The sequence below is a fragment of the Schistocerca gregaria genome, chromosome 3 (assembly GCF_023897955.1).
Source record: "Schistocerca gregaria isolate iqSchGreg1 chromosome 3, iqSchGreg1.2, whole genome shotgun sequence".
Taxonomy (NCBI): Eukaryota; Metazoa; Arthropoda; class Insecta; order Orthoptera; family Acrididae; genus Schistocerca; species Schistocerca gregaria.
In genome coordinates this window covers 726,382,558-726,397,639 of record NC_064922.1, presented here as the reverse complement: position 1 = coordinate 726,397,639, position 15,082 = coordinate 726,382,558, and the positions used below count along the sequence as shown (strand labels likewise).

At 43.6% G+C, this 15,082-nt stretch overlaps 1 protein-coding gene across 1 annotated transcript in view; it reads left to right on the top strand.

Moving 5' to 3' along the window:
• Window positions 1–15,082, top strand: part of LOC126355582 (glutamate receptor ionotropic, NMDA 2B) — a 1,429,141-nt gene that overhangs the window by 469,682 nt on the left and 944,377 nt on the right. Inside the window, exon 3 of the mRNA XM_050005946.1 lies at window positions 4,124–4,311. Within this exon, the coding sequence (XP_049861903.1) occupies window positions 4,124–4,311 (188 nt within the window). The remainder of the gene's footprint in view (window positions 1–4,123; window positions 4,312–15,082) is intronic.

Below are 15,082 nucleotides of genomic sequence, written 5' to 3'. Positions count from 1 at the left end.
GTTCTTCTATATTTGAAAAATTTTATGTTGCCGCCTTGGCTGCGGGTAAAATACTTTATTTACACAACCAGTTTCAGTCGTCTGACCATCATCAGGTTCATAAAAGTACTCACAGCATGTTAGGCGAAATAGAAAATCATTATCATCACGTGATTAAACGATGAATTATACACTGTTATCACGTTGTAATATAAATTACATCCTTCATCTATAAAAAGTGTGCTAGGTAGTTTGCTCATTCATGTTAAAACTGTAATCGGTTTTAACGTGGTGGACAGGTTCATACCACGAATGCAGTTTTAGCATAGAAGAGTACACTTACTAACTCGTTTTTGTCACCTAGCGTTACGGTTTTATATTTCGCCTGCAATTATAATGTGAAAAGTTTAGTGAACCTGATGATGGTCAGACGACTGAAACTGGTTATGTAAATACAGTATTTTACCAGCAGCTCAAGGTAGTATTATTATATTCTTCAAATAGAAAATTCACTTAATACCTCAATGTAATAATTTCAAAATGTGTCGTGCCACTACTAGTGGATAAGCTCGTTGGCTCGACACACGACGCTGCACTGCGTTCTCTTTCCTTGAGAGAGGAGAGAGAGAGCGGTAGGCGGTGGTAAACCATGTATCCTGCAGGAGTGCTGACAAATTGAGGCTCGCTGTGGTGCGCAGCCCAAGGCATCGCCTGCAGCCACGGTGTAACACAGACGGCCGGGGGAGCGCCAGCTGAATGGCCCACGGCCGTGCCCGCCGGCAGAAACGCAACAGGTTGCAACGCAAAGTAGCGGCTGCCGTGACGGCAAGGCACGGCAAGCCTGCCCCGCTATTAGCTCGCTGCTGACGACGCCTGTTCCCCTCGAGTACCTGCCGCGCGCCCTCGTCTGCTTAATTTAAGAAGTGAGCGCAGATTGCGGCGCCCGAGTCGATACTGTAACAAGTCGGTGGGGCCGAAATATCAGACCGCAAGAATTCTGCCATCAACTGCACATTCGTTTTAGGTGAAACCTCCTCTCACGACTACGTTTTGCAATCGAAATACGTAATGCAATACACAGTGACGGACATTCGTGTCATACATAGGAGTACGATGTTGTAAATATCCTACTTTGTCATTCAGGTTCATCAGCACCTACAAAGTTTATTTGCCACTACTAACATACATTATTTACAAGGGAACCTCCCCATCGCACCCCCCTCAGATTTAGTTATAAGTTGGCACAGTGGATAGGCCTTGAAAAACTGAACACAGATCAATCTAGAAAACAAAAATGGCTCTGAGCACTATGGGGCTTAACATCTGAGGTCATCAGTCCCCTAGAAGTTAGAACTACTAAGTAACCTAAGGACATCACACACATCCATGCCCGAGGCAGGATTCGAACCTGCGACGGTAGCAGTCGCGCGGTTCCAGACTGAAGCGCCTAGAACCACTCAGCCATTACGGCCGGCAATAAATGTTAGTATAGTATATAAAATTTAATACTGAAATCTTGGCCGATGGCTCCGTCGTAGTATGCTAGGAGTCAACGTTTCCTGAAACCTGTTTCATGTTATTCACACGAACCAGGCAGGAAGGCACACGAGTCCTAATTGTACGGACGTCTGCGCTCTGTTGCCCTTTTCGACGACAGGCGTCCTGTGAAGGTAGTTTCCATACAGAAGATAACTATGTTAATTACTAACTAAACTGTTGAGAAGGGAATTTCGTAGTGTTCCTAGCAACTTACCATATGCCTTAGAGACTTCCAGTCAGTTAAAAAGTGTTCCTCTGTTTTTTCGTTGCCTTTATCCACAGTATCTTCACGGGATCACCGTGTTAACAATTTTATTTAGCAATGTTAGCGGCAGAGGGTGGTGATATGCCTTTCCTCTAGCCACCAGTCCCTTCTCATTCCTCCCTCCCTCCGTCTACGGCCATATTCGTTAATCCGCCCGGCAGATTCGAAACGGGGTCGGCGCGCCTCCCCGAATCCCGAAAGCGAAGTGGTGCGACTGTCCGGATGGGACGGTCAGCGAAGAAGTCAAATACAAAATACAGTAAGTGCAGTTTATATCGAAGAATAGAGGGCCCAGGGTTCATCAACTCTCACGCTTCTGCTCATCAGGTAGAAGGTCGACACCCCATGTGCTGAACTTCTTTGCCAAGAACAACCTTTACTAGAGATCACCATTTCGGTAAGCCTGGTTACCACCTTCAGTTCTCGATAACAGGTTATTGCACGTGTCCTACACCAGCTGTACAAGCGCTCTGTCTAAACCACTGCCAGTCTAGCGGTGCCCTGGCTGCAGGGAAGTACACAGTAGGGTGTGTGGTATGGAACACGAGCATTTCGCGAATTACTCTGTATATCGTGATTGTAACCTTGTCGTGGCGATGCATTGGTCATCACATACCCGGCAATGGTTTAGAAAGAGTGATTTACAGTTGGTATACGAGACATATAACAACTTTCATCAGAACATGGTAACCATGCCTAAGTTCATCTTCCCTCAAGTAATCATTACAGATAGCCCGTTATTAATCAAGATGAGTATAGTAATTGAGAATAAATATTTAAGGTGTTCAAGCTCTCTCTTCCCATCAATATTGCTGTGCTATCATGATTCATTATACACTCCTGGAAATGGAAAAAAGAACACATTGACACCGGTGTGTCAGACCCACCATACTTGCTCCGGACACTGCGAGAGGGCTGTACAAGCAATGATCACACGCACGGCACAGCGGACACACCAGGAACCGCGGTGTTGGCCGTCGAATGGCGCTAGCTGCGCAGCATTTGTGCACCGCTGCCGTCAGTGTTAACCAGTTTGCCGTGGCATACGGAGCTCCATCACAGTCTTTAACACTGGTAGCATGCCGCGACAGCGTGGACGTGAACCGTATGTGCAGTTGACGGACTTTGAGCGAGGGCGTATAGTGGGCATGCGGGAGGCCGGGTGGACGTACCGCCGAATTGCTCAACACGTGGGGCGTGAGGTCTCCACAGTACATCGATGTTGTCGCCAGTGGTCGGCGGAAGGTGCACGTGCCCGTCGACCTGGGACCGGACCGCAGCGACGCACGGATGCACGCCATGACCGTAGGATCCTACGCAGTGTCGTAGGGGACCGCACCGCCACTTCCCAGCAAATTAGGGACACTGTTGCTCCTGGGGTATCGGCGAGGACCATTCGCAACCGTCTCCATGAAGCTGGGCTACGGTCCCGCACACCGTTAGGCCGTCTTCCGCTCACGCCCCAACATCGTGCAACCCGCCTCCAGTGGTGTCGCGACAGGTGTGAATGGAGGGACGAATGGAGATGTGTCGTCTTCAGCGATGAGAGTCGCTTCTGCCTTGGTGCCAATGATGCTCGTATGCGTGTTTGGCGCCGTGCAGGTGAGCACCACAATCAGGACTGCATACGACCGGGGCACACAGGGCCAACACCCGGCATCATGGTGTGGGGAGCGATCTCCTACACTGGCCGTACACCTCTGATGATCGTCGAGGGGTCACTGAATAGTGCACGGTACATCCAAACCGTCATCGAACCCATCGTTCTACCATTCCTAGACCGGCAAGGGAACTTGCTGTTCCAACAGGACAATGCACGTCCGCATGTACCCCGTGCCACCCAACGTGCTCTAGAAGGTGTAAGTCAACTACCCTGGCCAGCAAGATCTCCGGATCTGTCCCCCATTGAGCATGTTTGGGACTGGATGAAACGTCGTCACACGCGGTCTGCACGTCCAGCACGAACGCTGGTCGAACTGAGGCTCCAGGTGGAAATGGCATGGCAAGCCGTTCCACAGGACTACATCCAGCATCTCTACGATCGTCTCCATGGGAGAATAGCAGCCTCCATTGCTGCGAAAGGTGGAGATACACTGTACTAGTGCCGACATTGTGCATGCTCTGTTGCCCGTGTCTATGTGCCTGTGGTTCTGTCAGTGTGATCATGTGATGTATCTGACCCCAGGAATGTGTCAATAAAGTTTCCCCTTCCTGGGACAATGAATTCACGGTGTTCTTATTTCAATTTCCAGGAGTGTATGTATGCTCTGTTGGTATTCTTGGTTTACGCCGCACAGCCGCTTTGTGTCTAACGTTCGCTTGCCGCCTGTGTGTGCGCAGAGGGCGTCGCAGTCGAGCCTGCAGCTGCAGCTGGCGCCGTCGTTGGAGCACCAGACGGCGGCCATGCTGAGCATCCTGGAGCGCTACAAATGGCACCAGTTCTCCGTCGTCACCAGCCAGATCGCAGGACACGACGACTTCGTGCAGGCGCTGCGCGAGCGCATCACCGAGATGCAGGACCGCTTCAAGTAAGACTCGCTTCCCGCGCCCATAGCATCAGTAGCCGTAGCTGCTGCACCTGTAGCGCTAGTCACGTGCATGACCACGGAGGGCGCACTCCTGCGGCTGGCGGGAGAAGTTCGCCGGCTCGAACAGCTAAAATCGAATACGAAGCATTTTAAAACACGGATGTATGAGTCCGTTCTGGAAGAGACGCTGTTACTTGTCTTCGTGCTTGCCAAAGCTTACCTTGGACTGCAAGTTCGCCGGATCTCTCCCCATTTCAGAACGTTTGGAACATGTGGACAGGTGCTCCAACCACCTCGGGTTTTGATGATCTGATGAGCCAATTGAACAGAATTTGCCACGATATGCGTCAGAAGGACATTCACAGCTCTATCAACCAATGCAAAGCCGAATAACTGCCTCAGGGTCAGATATGCCCCAGTGCGTTACTGACTTGGGCAAATTGTGAAGTTCTGTCTCTTTCGAATTTGTCTAAAGTCGTAATCATTTGTTTGTCTGTACATATAAACTACATCTACCGATTTCCTTCCCATTCAGATAATTGCTTCGTGGTGCGTCATTTATTATTATTATTATTATTATTTTGTCTTAGTGTGCAATTTTTTCAAGAGCAAAATCTCTATTCAAGATGTCGTGTTCAAGTTGAACGTCTGCAAATCTAAAAATTGCAGGACACATTTCCTTGATTTGCCAATCTTCTGACTGGTTCGGTGCTGCCCACCACGAATTCATCACAGAGTAGCGTTTTCACTCACAGTCCTCATTTATTTGCTGTATGTATCCAAACCTTTATTTTCTTCTACAGTTTTTACCCTCTATAGCTCAATGCAATACTACGGGTGATATTCCTTGTTAATCTGAATACATATTCCATCATCCCGTCCTTCTTCTTCTCAAAGTTTTCCACGTGTTCTTCTCTCCACCTGACAATTCAGAGAATATCCTCATTCCTCATCAATTCACCTAATTTCCAACCATCGGTCTATAAGGGCCTGTCTAATGAGAACGTGGCCGAAGGACAAAATTAAATGAATCGTTTATTATTTAACAAGTAATTGCCATAACTGTTAATACGTTTATCCTGCTGTGAGGCAAGACGTTCAGTGCCTTCAAGGAAAAATGTTTGGGGCTGCCTCTGACTGTACCCACAGGTGCTCCTCTTCGTCCGAAGCGAATCGACGCTCACTTGTTGCCAAGATTGCACAGACTACACTACGGATGTTATGCAGGGAAGTGCGTACACATCCTCCATTCACTCCAGTTCTCTTTCCAGGCGCATTCCATGTTTTTGGAGCTAAGATGAAAGACATTCGTGGCCGTCGATTTACTTCCGACAAAGAAGTGCTCGCCTACCCACAATCAAGATTCCTTAGCCAACGGAAAACATTTATCTATGAAGTCATCGACCCTTCTTCTCACAGTGGGAGAGTTTGAAGAGTTACGATGACTATTTTTAAAACAATAAACAGCTTGCTTACTTCTTTCTGTCCCTATCATAATCATTCGTCTACCCGTCACTTCTCGAATGATTTTTCTTATTGGAGACCACGGTCATGTAAAATGTTTTGAAAAATTTTGCGTCATTTGACTGAATTATTTTTTCTTTTGACTCATCAGTCTTCTGACAGGTTTGATGCTGCCTGTCACCAATTCCTCTCCCGTGCCAATCTCTTCATCTCAGAGTAGCACTTGCAAACTACGTCCTCAATTATTTGCTAAACATATTACAAACTCTGTCTTCCTCTACAGTTTTTGCCCTCTATAGTTCCCTTTAGTACCATGGTAGTCATTCCCTGATGTCTTAACAGATGTCCTATCACCCTGTCCCATCTCTTTGTCAGTCTGAGCAGAACCTCCTCATTCCTCACTTTATCAATCCACGTAATTTTCAACATTCGCCACTTAATTTTCAACATTCGTCTGTAGTACCACCTCTCAAATGTTTCGATTCTCTTCTGATCCGGTTTTCCGCAGTCCTTGTTTCACTAGCTCCAAACGTACATGTTCAGAAATTTCTTCCTCAAATTGAAACCTATATTTGATGCTATTAGACTTCTTTTTGCCAAGAATGTCCTTTTTTCCAGTGCTTTTCTGATTTTGGTGTTCTACTTGCTCCATTCGTTATTGGTTAGTTTGGTGCCTAGGTAGCAGATTTCCTTAACTTCGTGTACTTCGTAACCATCAATCCTGATGTTAAATTTCTCGTTCTTTTCATTCACGCTACTTTTCATTTTTTTTTTTCGACTTACTCTCACTGCATGTTGTCTACTCATTAGAATACCAATATCATCTCTCCTCTGCATTTAAGAGAAGAATTCCCGTTACACTCTTAATGTTACCACTCTCAGTTTTAATTTCACCAAAGATTATTTTGACTGTATAAACTGAGTCAATCTTCCCGTCAATTATTTCTTTTTCGATTTCTTCACTTTTTTCATGCAGCCATTTCGTCTTTGCTTCCCTGAACTTCCCGTTTAATTTGTTCCTCTGTGACTTGTATTTCTGTAGTCCTGAGTTTCCCTTATCATTTTTGTACTTCCTCCTTTCATCGATCAGCTTAAGTACTTGTTCTGTTACCCATCGTTTCCCCTTAGTTACCTGCTTTGTTCCAATGTTTTTCTTTCCAACTTCTCTGTTGGCCCTTTTCAGAGATGTCCATTCCTATTCAAGTGTACTACCTACTGAGCTATTCAAACGTATCTCTTCATTCCTTAACATTTCTGCATTCCATTTTTTTGCATAATGATTCTTCCTGACTAATCTCTTTAACTTCAACCTACTCTTCATTACTACTACATTGTGATCTGAGTCTGTATCTGCTCCTGGGTATGCCTTGCAATTCAGGATCTGATTTCGGAATCTCTGCCTGACCATGATGTAAACTAACCGAAATCTTCCCGTATCACCCGGCCTTTTCCAATTTATTACAGAACTCAGTTAGTCTTTCTCCTCTCTCATTCCTTGGTGCAAGCCCGTATTGTCCTGTAACCTTTTCTTCTAATCCTTCCACTACAGCTGTATTCCAGTCTCCCATGACTGTTAGATTAGCGTCTCCCTTGATGTACTGTATTAACCTTTCAAGGTGCTCATATACATTCTCTACCTTGTCATCTTCAGACTACGAAGTCGGCAGGTGTACCTGAAATATCGTTGTCGGTGTTGGTTTGCTGTCCACTCTGATAAGAACAACCTATCTCTGAACTGTTCACAGAAACACACTCTCTGCCCTCCCTTCTTATTCATAAATAATCCTACTCGTGTTATACCATTTTCTGCTGACCAGAAATCCTTGTCTTCTTTCTATTTCACTTGGCTGACTACTACTATATCTAGATTGAACCTCTGAATTTCCCTTTTCGGATTTTATAGCTTCCGTACCACTTCAAGCTTCTGACATTCCAGTCCCCAACTCGTAGAACATTAACCTTTCGTTGGTTATTCAATCTATGTCCCATGGTCCCTCACCTTGGCTGTCCCCTACCGGAGATCCGAATGGAGCTATTCGGGAATCTTTCTCCACTGGATAGATGATCATGACACTTTTTCAGTTACAGGCCACATATCCTGTGGATTCACGTTATTTGCCTTTAATCCAGTGGTTTCCATTGCCTTCTGCATCCTCGTACCGTACATAGGTACATGAAAATATTTTGCAGCATATAGAATGTTTTGAAAGTGTATTGTATCGTAATACCATGTGGATTCTTAACCTGTGACTTGGCTTTTCTGTCTGGCATTGGATTATTTGTAATTTTTTGTAGATTTCGTTTACTCTGAGTGTTCCGATAGTTCCGAAGAATTAATGTTGGGAACTTGGATTGTGTAACCAGAATTGTGGGGGACATTTATTGTGTTAGCTTCATCCATAGCGTAAAAACTAGAATAATAATAATTTTTTATTATTTTGATTTGCTTGGACAGGTTGGCAGCAGGTGATTCGCTGTCCACTGATTCGCACCTCAATACACCCCCCCCTCCCCCCCCGCCGAGACAACTTTTGTGATGGCGTATATATGTGGTTAGTGAGTTTCGGCATGTCCATTTCTTAATAAATAAACAAATAACTGTTTAACCACGCATAACAGCGCGGGACAAAACTAGTTACACTACATGTACGCCGATCTTGATCTGGTGGTTAGTAGTGTTTATTCTAAATTCGGGCAATCTGAGTTCGGTTCCCGGCCGAGTTCTAGATTTTATCCACACGGGGATTGGGTGTTTGTGTTGTCTTCATCACTTCATTTCACCTTCACCGACTCGATTGTCGATGAAATGTTGTCAAACAGGAAGACTTGCACTAGACGGCCGAACTACCCCAGACGGGGTCTACTGGACAATAATGCCGTACGATCATTTGATTGCATTGTAATATGGCGGAGAAATTCTGATAGAACAGAAGACACTCCACTCAGGGAGTGTAAAATGTCATTTAAGCTTTGATGAAACAGAGAAGACAATTTTCTGTCGCGCAACTTGTGGTGATACACTGCATGCTAAAATTTTATCTCTTATTTTTCCTATTTTTAGTAGTGAAACGTAATTAATTGCTGTGAAAACACAAAGCTATACGCAAAGACAATATGATCGGCTTATTATGTAGCTGGAATTCGAACGTAAGCGTCCACTAGTCAGTGCATTTTTCTTACACACTGTTTGAATGTACACGCGAAGTTCGTAATCGTTTTCTGGGAAACAAATGCGCAAAACATTAATATAATTTGCAAGCTACAGGAAAGACCCTTATCTATAATACAAAGAAACAGTAATCATTGTAAAAATGCAATTACACGTTGAATATTTTATCTAAATCATGGGAATACACTTACCTGTCGGATATGTGCATTAAAAATAACTTCCACTTTTAATGCACAAGCAGCTCTGTGCATGACAGTAAAACACGAAGGAGACTTCCTTACCAAGAAAGGGTACACTTAAAACTCAATAGATCATTTTCCGTCAAGAGATAAAATTGTCCAGTGAACTGTGTAACGAAATTAAACATATTACAATACATATTTAACAGGATAATTTAAAAGTACCTGTTAAGCAATACATTCTATGTACTGAAAGATTTCTCAGATACCACAGTGTAGGGATTTATAAGGAATATAAAAAATTTGATAGTAATAAAAATCTCTCATTTGGCAATACTCTTTCGCACTATTTTTTTTTCATTTACAGTTTTAAGAGCCGAAATGAAAACTCTGCAATAGTTGCCATTAACTTTCTGCCCTCGCTATGTCATTACCTCAGTCAGTACGACGGGATACTAACTCAGTTTTCTAGGAAAGCAAAAAGGAATTAGTGATGACGAAATGGAGACAAAATAGTACTGGCGTGGTCCTGATGTTAGTCGACTATGTGTGCAGCGGCCAGTGTTTATAAATAAATTAGTAGTGTCAAAGTAGCTTTTCACATTACGAAATTTCGCAGCAATGTATTGTACAATTGTGTTAGAACTGTTTCTGACAATCTGGCCTATTAATCTGGAGGATAGAGTTTCTCATCCGCTCCATCCACCTTTCCTTAACACGTTGGTTGACAGGAGTCTGCTTATGGGCACAGCATAACCCCACGCCTGACGCCTGACATATTCTTCCCTACCTTCCTATTCATAACGAATCCTACTCCCGTTATAACATTTACTTCCACTGTTGATATTACTCTATACTCATCTGACCAGGTATCCTGGTCTTCTTTCGAAACTGGAGATTAGAAATTGGTGGTAAGTTCCTATGAGACCAAACTTCTGAGGTCATCGGTACCTAGGTTTACATACTAATTAATCTAACTTACACTAAGGACAGCACACACACTCGTGCCCCAGGAAGAACTCGAACTTCCGACGGGGGAAGACGCCTGAACCATGACAAAGCGCCGTAGTCCACGCGGCTGTTCATTCCATTTCACTTCACTGACCCCTACTATATCTTGATTGAGCCTTTGCATTTCCCTCTTCAGATTTTCTAGTTTGCCTACCATGTCCAAGCTTCTGTCATTTCGTGCCCCAAGTTGCAGAACATTAGCCTTTCATTGGTTCTTTAATGTTTTCCTCATGGTCACCTCCCTCTTAGCAGTCCACTCCCGGAGATTCGAATGGGGGTTTATTGGGAATCTTTTGCCAATGGAGAAATCATTATGACACTTTTTCAATTACAGGCCACATGTCCTATGGATACACGTTATTTGTCTTTAATGCAGTGGTTTCCACTGCCTTACGCATCCTCACCCCGTTGATCATTGCTGATTCTTCAATATTGAGGTACAGTTTCCCAACCCAAGGCCCAAAGAGTGCGCACAACCTCTTTCTGCCCCTCCGCCCTTTTTGACAAGGCCATTGGCAGAATGCGGTAACTTTTTTTGTCGAAAGTCTCCGACTGCAAATTCTGATTATTAATCAAAATTTAATCTGTGGCGTTTTTCGAACCCGGGACCGATGACGTTCTGATTAATAATCAAAGACGCTAACTCAGACCACGGGTGCTGTCAGTTACGATTCATTTATTTCATACAATCACGGTTTATGTTTTACAGTCATTCTTATGTTCAGATTGAAATGTCATGAAATGTCCTACCTGCCTAAATGACATTCACCGTTGAAACGAGATTTTCTCTGCCCGGTGACTGGGTGTTTGTGTTGTCCTCATCATTTCATCATCATCATTATTCGTGACAGTGGGTAGATTTGGATGTGAAAATAAATTGCACTGTGTAAAAATTGTGACTCTGTACGGGCACTGATGACCACGCAGTTAAGTGCCCTACAAACCAAACATCATCATCACCGTTGAAGTAATGGCGACTGGTTTGTAAGACCAAATGTCTGTCATTTCAATGGTGATACGTCATTTAGGCTGGTCGGACATTTTTTGATGTGTCAAGCCGAAATCAAGATTGTGTGATATAAATGAATAGTAATTTACGATCAAATGGAGCAATTTGTTTATAATAAAAATGTCTCAAGTCCCCCAATTTTTTTCTGTTTTCCCAGAGCCAGCTTCACTTCCATACAACGATTTCCGCCAACAAATATTGTCAGAATTTTCTTCCTCAGATTAAGGTCGACGTTTGATACCAGTGGACTATTTTTGGTAATAATGACCCCTTTGACTGTGTTAATATGTTTTTTATGTCGCCCTTGCTTTATTACCACGGTTATCTTGCTTTGAAACTACAGAATTTCTTTCATTACGAATGGTTAGTTGTCCCCAATTTTGATGTTAATTTTATCTCTGAACTCATATTGCTTACTCCTTATTAACTTTCAGTCTATAGTTTATGCACACTAGATCATCGATCCATTATACAGATCCTGTAATTTCTCATCGAGGATAGCAAAGTCATTATCGAATCGTATATTTGTTAATCTTTCATCCTAAATTTAAGTCCCAAATCTCAATCTTTCTGTTAATTCATTTCTGGTGCAGGATAGATTCTGGAGTGGTAATTAGTAGAGGGTTGTAGGGGAACAGATACTTACAGACGTTATTACAGTTAATTTAGCGACACAACCATTAAATTAGAGCCTCTCAGTAACAATAACTTAGAGAATGACTTGCCCTCAAATTCTGCAAACTTCACATGAAATAACCGTTAACTCAATATCTCTGTACAGGATATGTTACATTAAAAGCCCTTCTGACGAGAACTTGATAAACACAGTGAATGTTGTCTTTCAATAAAACGAACTCACAGAAGAAATCAGAAAACGAGGTCGTGTCGGAAAGTATAGTGAAAACTCTCAAAACTTTTTAAATGAGACAGACTTTATTAACATTCTTCATGTATACATAATTATTTATCAGTGTGGTTACCCTGGCGATGAACACATGTCTCCCAACAAGAGACTAGTTTGTTGATACCGTGACTGTAGAGTGTTTGACTTTGTGGACGGAGCCGCATAATCACCTCCGCCTGTGCCGTCCCATCACTATAAAAGTGAAGTCCTCCAAAGTGTTTTTTAAGGTTTGGAAACAGATGAAAATTGGATGATGCAAGTCAGACTATATGGAGGATGACTGATGATAGTGAACTCAAGGCGTCGGATTGCTGCGGATGTCATAACGATAGTATGTGTACTGACACTGTCGTGCTGGAGGGGAGGGTGCTGCATGTCTGGGCGAATCCTTCGTATTTGTGCTTTCTATTTTCTGAGAGTATCACAGTACCTCGCGCAGTTTATGTCGGTGCCTTTGGGCATGAATACCAAATGCAGCACGCCTTGAACGTTACCGAACACTATGGGGTGAATTTGCCTGTTGATGGGACGGTCTTGACTTTTTTGGCTTCGGTGATCCTTTGCGGAAGAGCTCCATTGATGTTTTTGTTTTTGACTCAAAATGGTGAAACCAGTTTCCGTCACCTGTCAAAATGTTGTAAAGAACCCATCACCTTCACAATTGAAACGTAGAATAAATCGATGTCATGTGTCGAATCGCCTCTGATTCATATCAGAGCATTCGAGCACCCACCGTACACGCAGTTCTCTGTACCGCAGTTCTGCGGTTATGGCTGTACATGCTATCGTGGTATTCCACATCTATCTCAGACCTGAGTCTGTGTTAGACGACGACTTTTTTTTTTGAGTTGGTCAGCCTGATTCCGAAGAGTCTCGACAGTTGGCGCACGCGTTCATCTACTCCGAACTCCATCACACATGACCACGAACAGCCCCACAACACACATTACTGGTGTCTATACAATTTTCATCGATCACAGATTTCATTCGTCTACGGATTTGAATTTTACACATGTTTTCTGCGGTTAGAAACTCGATTACAGCACCCTGTTCTTCGCAAACCGACATATTTACGTTACACAGTGCCATGTTTCACTCTGGAATTTGAAGTCCTCTATCGACGGAGGGGTGCTACATGCGAAGCGGGAAACTGGAGAGAGTAATATGCATGGCATGTAGTACATCAACCGATATTGAAAACAGAATAAAACGTTCCGGGGCATTGGTTTTCAGCAAGCTCTTGCTCACTTGTAAGGAACAATATTACAAAGGGCTGCTAATTCGAACCTGAGGAATGTTTCTAAACTAAAGCGACCAAAAAAAAAAAAAACAGAAATATTTCAAAAGCTTAAATTAACCTGAACTCCAAATTTAACTCAGCAAATTATTTCAGGTATAGCGGTCAATGCCCACATGTTGCCTGAATATGAGGACAACAAAACGAGTTCAATAGATGAAGGAACACTAGGCCAGGGAATAAATATGAGAAGTCAAACCACCGAACATAGGTTAGCAATCCATACATACTATAAAACTATATGTACGTTTGTATTTATGTATGTTCCTTATCTCCTCCTAAGCCACTGGACTGATTTCAACCAAACATGGCACACATGCCACTTACTGTCTGGATCATCGCTGTGGGGGGTAAGAATCACCATCTGTCACAGGGGCGGGGGTGGAGGTAGAAAAGCAGCGCAGCTCACGACACGCGAATACCCGTAATTTATTCTTCCGGTATTTGAGAATAACAGCACTTAGTGACTTGCAACACACTTTACACATAATTCCAAACTTTTGGAAACTAAATCCCACAAAATGATAGAAGGAAGAATTTTTTTCGCTTCCTACATTTTCGCTGTTCATGTAGTAAAACTACCGCATGGAACACGACGTTTCAAATCATTACTTCTTTTCTACTAGCCATAGTCGCGTTACATTTTGCCAACAGTATTAACATATAACATTGAATACACCAGCAAAATTATGTCATTGAACGACACATAGTTCAGGAGATACGACGTCACAAATATCGAGCTGCATGAAAGTAAACTGTTTGGCGAAATTCGCTACAGATACCAGTGAAATATGTGCATAAATACGTGTGAAATACGTCAAATATATGTGAAATATATAAGTGTGTACGTGGACCAAGCTACGGCTAAAAAGCTCATCCTAAACACCTGGAACGATTTCAACCCAATTTGGTACACGTATTAGTTAGCGTCTGCAAAGAAAATACTGTGGAGTAAGAAACACCAGCCTCTTGCTGTGATGGTGGTGATAACTGGGATAGTGGTGATGACATGGTGAGAGAACTGAGGAGAAGCAGATGGACAGAGTGGAGGATGGAGGTAAGGAAAAGGACACAGATAATTGGGGAGGGGGAGGTGGAGAGAGGGAGAAAGTGTACAGAGAGAGGGAAGATGAGGAGATGGACAGAGAAGGGAAAGAGGAGACATGCTGGAGGAAGAGATGAGCGACGAGAAAGTGGGCAGATGGGTGACGAGGAGTTGGAGTGAGAGAGGGGAAGGAGTAAATGGACTGGGAGGAGGAGGAGATGTACAGAGAGAGGAGAGGGACGAGACACAGAAAGGAAAGGAGGTGGACAGAGAGAGAGAGAGACAGAGAGAGAAGAGGGAGGAGGATAAGGACAGTGAGAGGGGCTTGGGGACATGAGCAGAAAGAGGAGAAAAGGGACTAATTACAGACTGAACTAAATACGTACCTGCGCAACGCCGGGTACGCAGAAAGTGATACATTTGAAGTTAAGATGTAAAGTTTTACGTAGGACACAACACGACAGAAGTGTATTTCAAAGCAGCACAACTTCTACATGCAGTGGCTCCACTCCTAAGGACAGAGCACCACTTGCTGGTATAACTATACAGAGAACCGCTGTATAAGTGCTCAACGTCACCAGAACGTCTCTCCCTCTTTCTCTCTCTCTCTCTCTCTCTCTCTCTCTCTCTCTCTCTCTCTCTCTCTCTCTCTCTCTCCCTCTCTCTTGGTGTGCCACCGTACAGGGACTCACA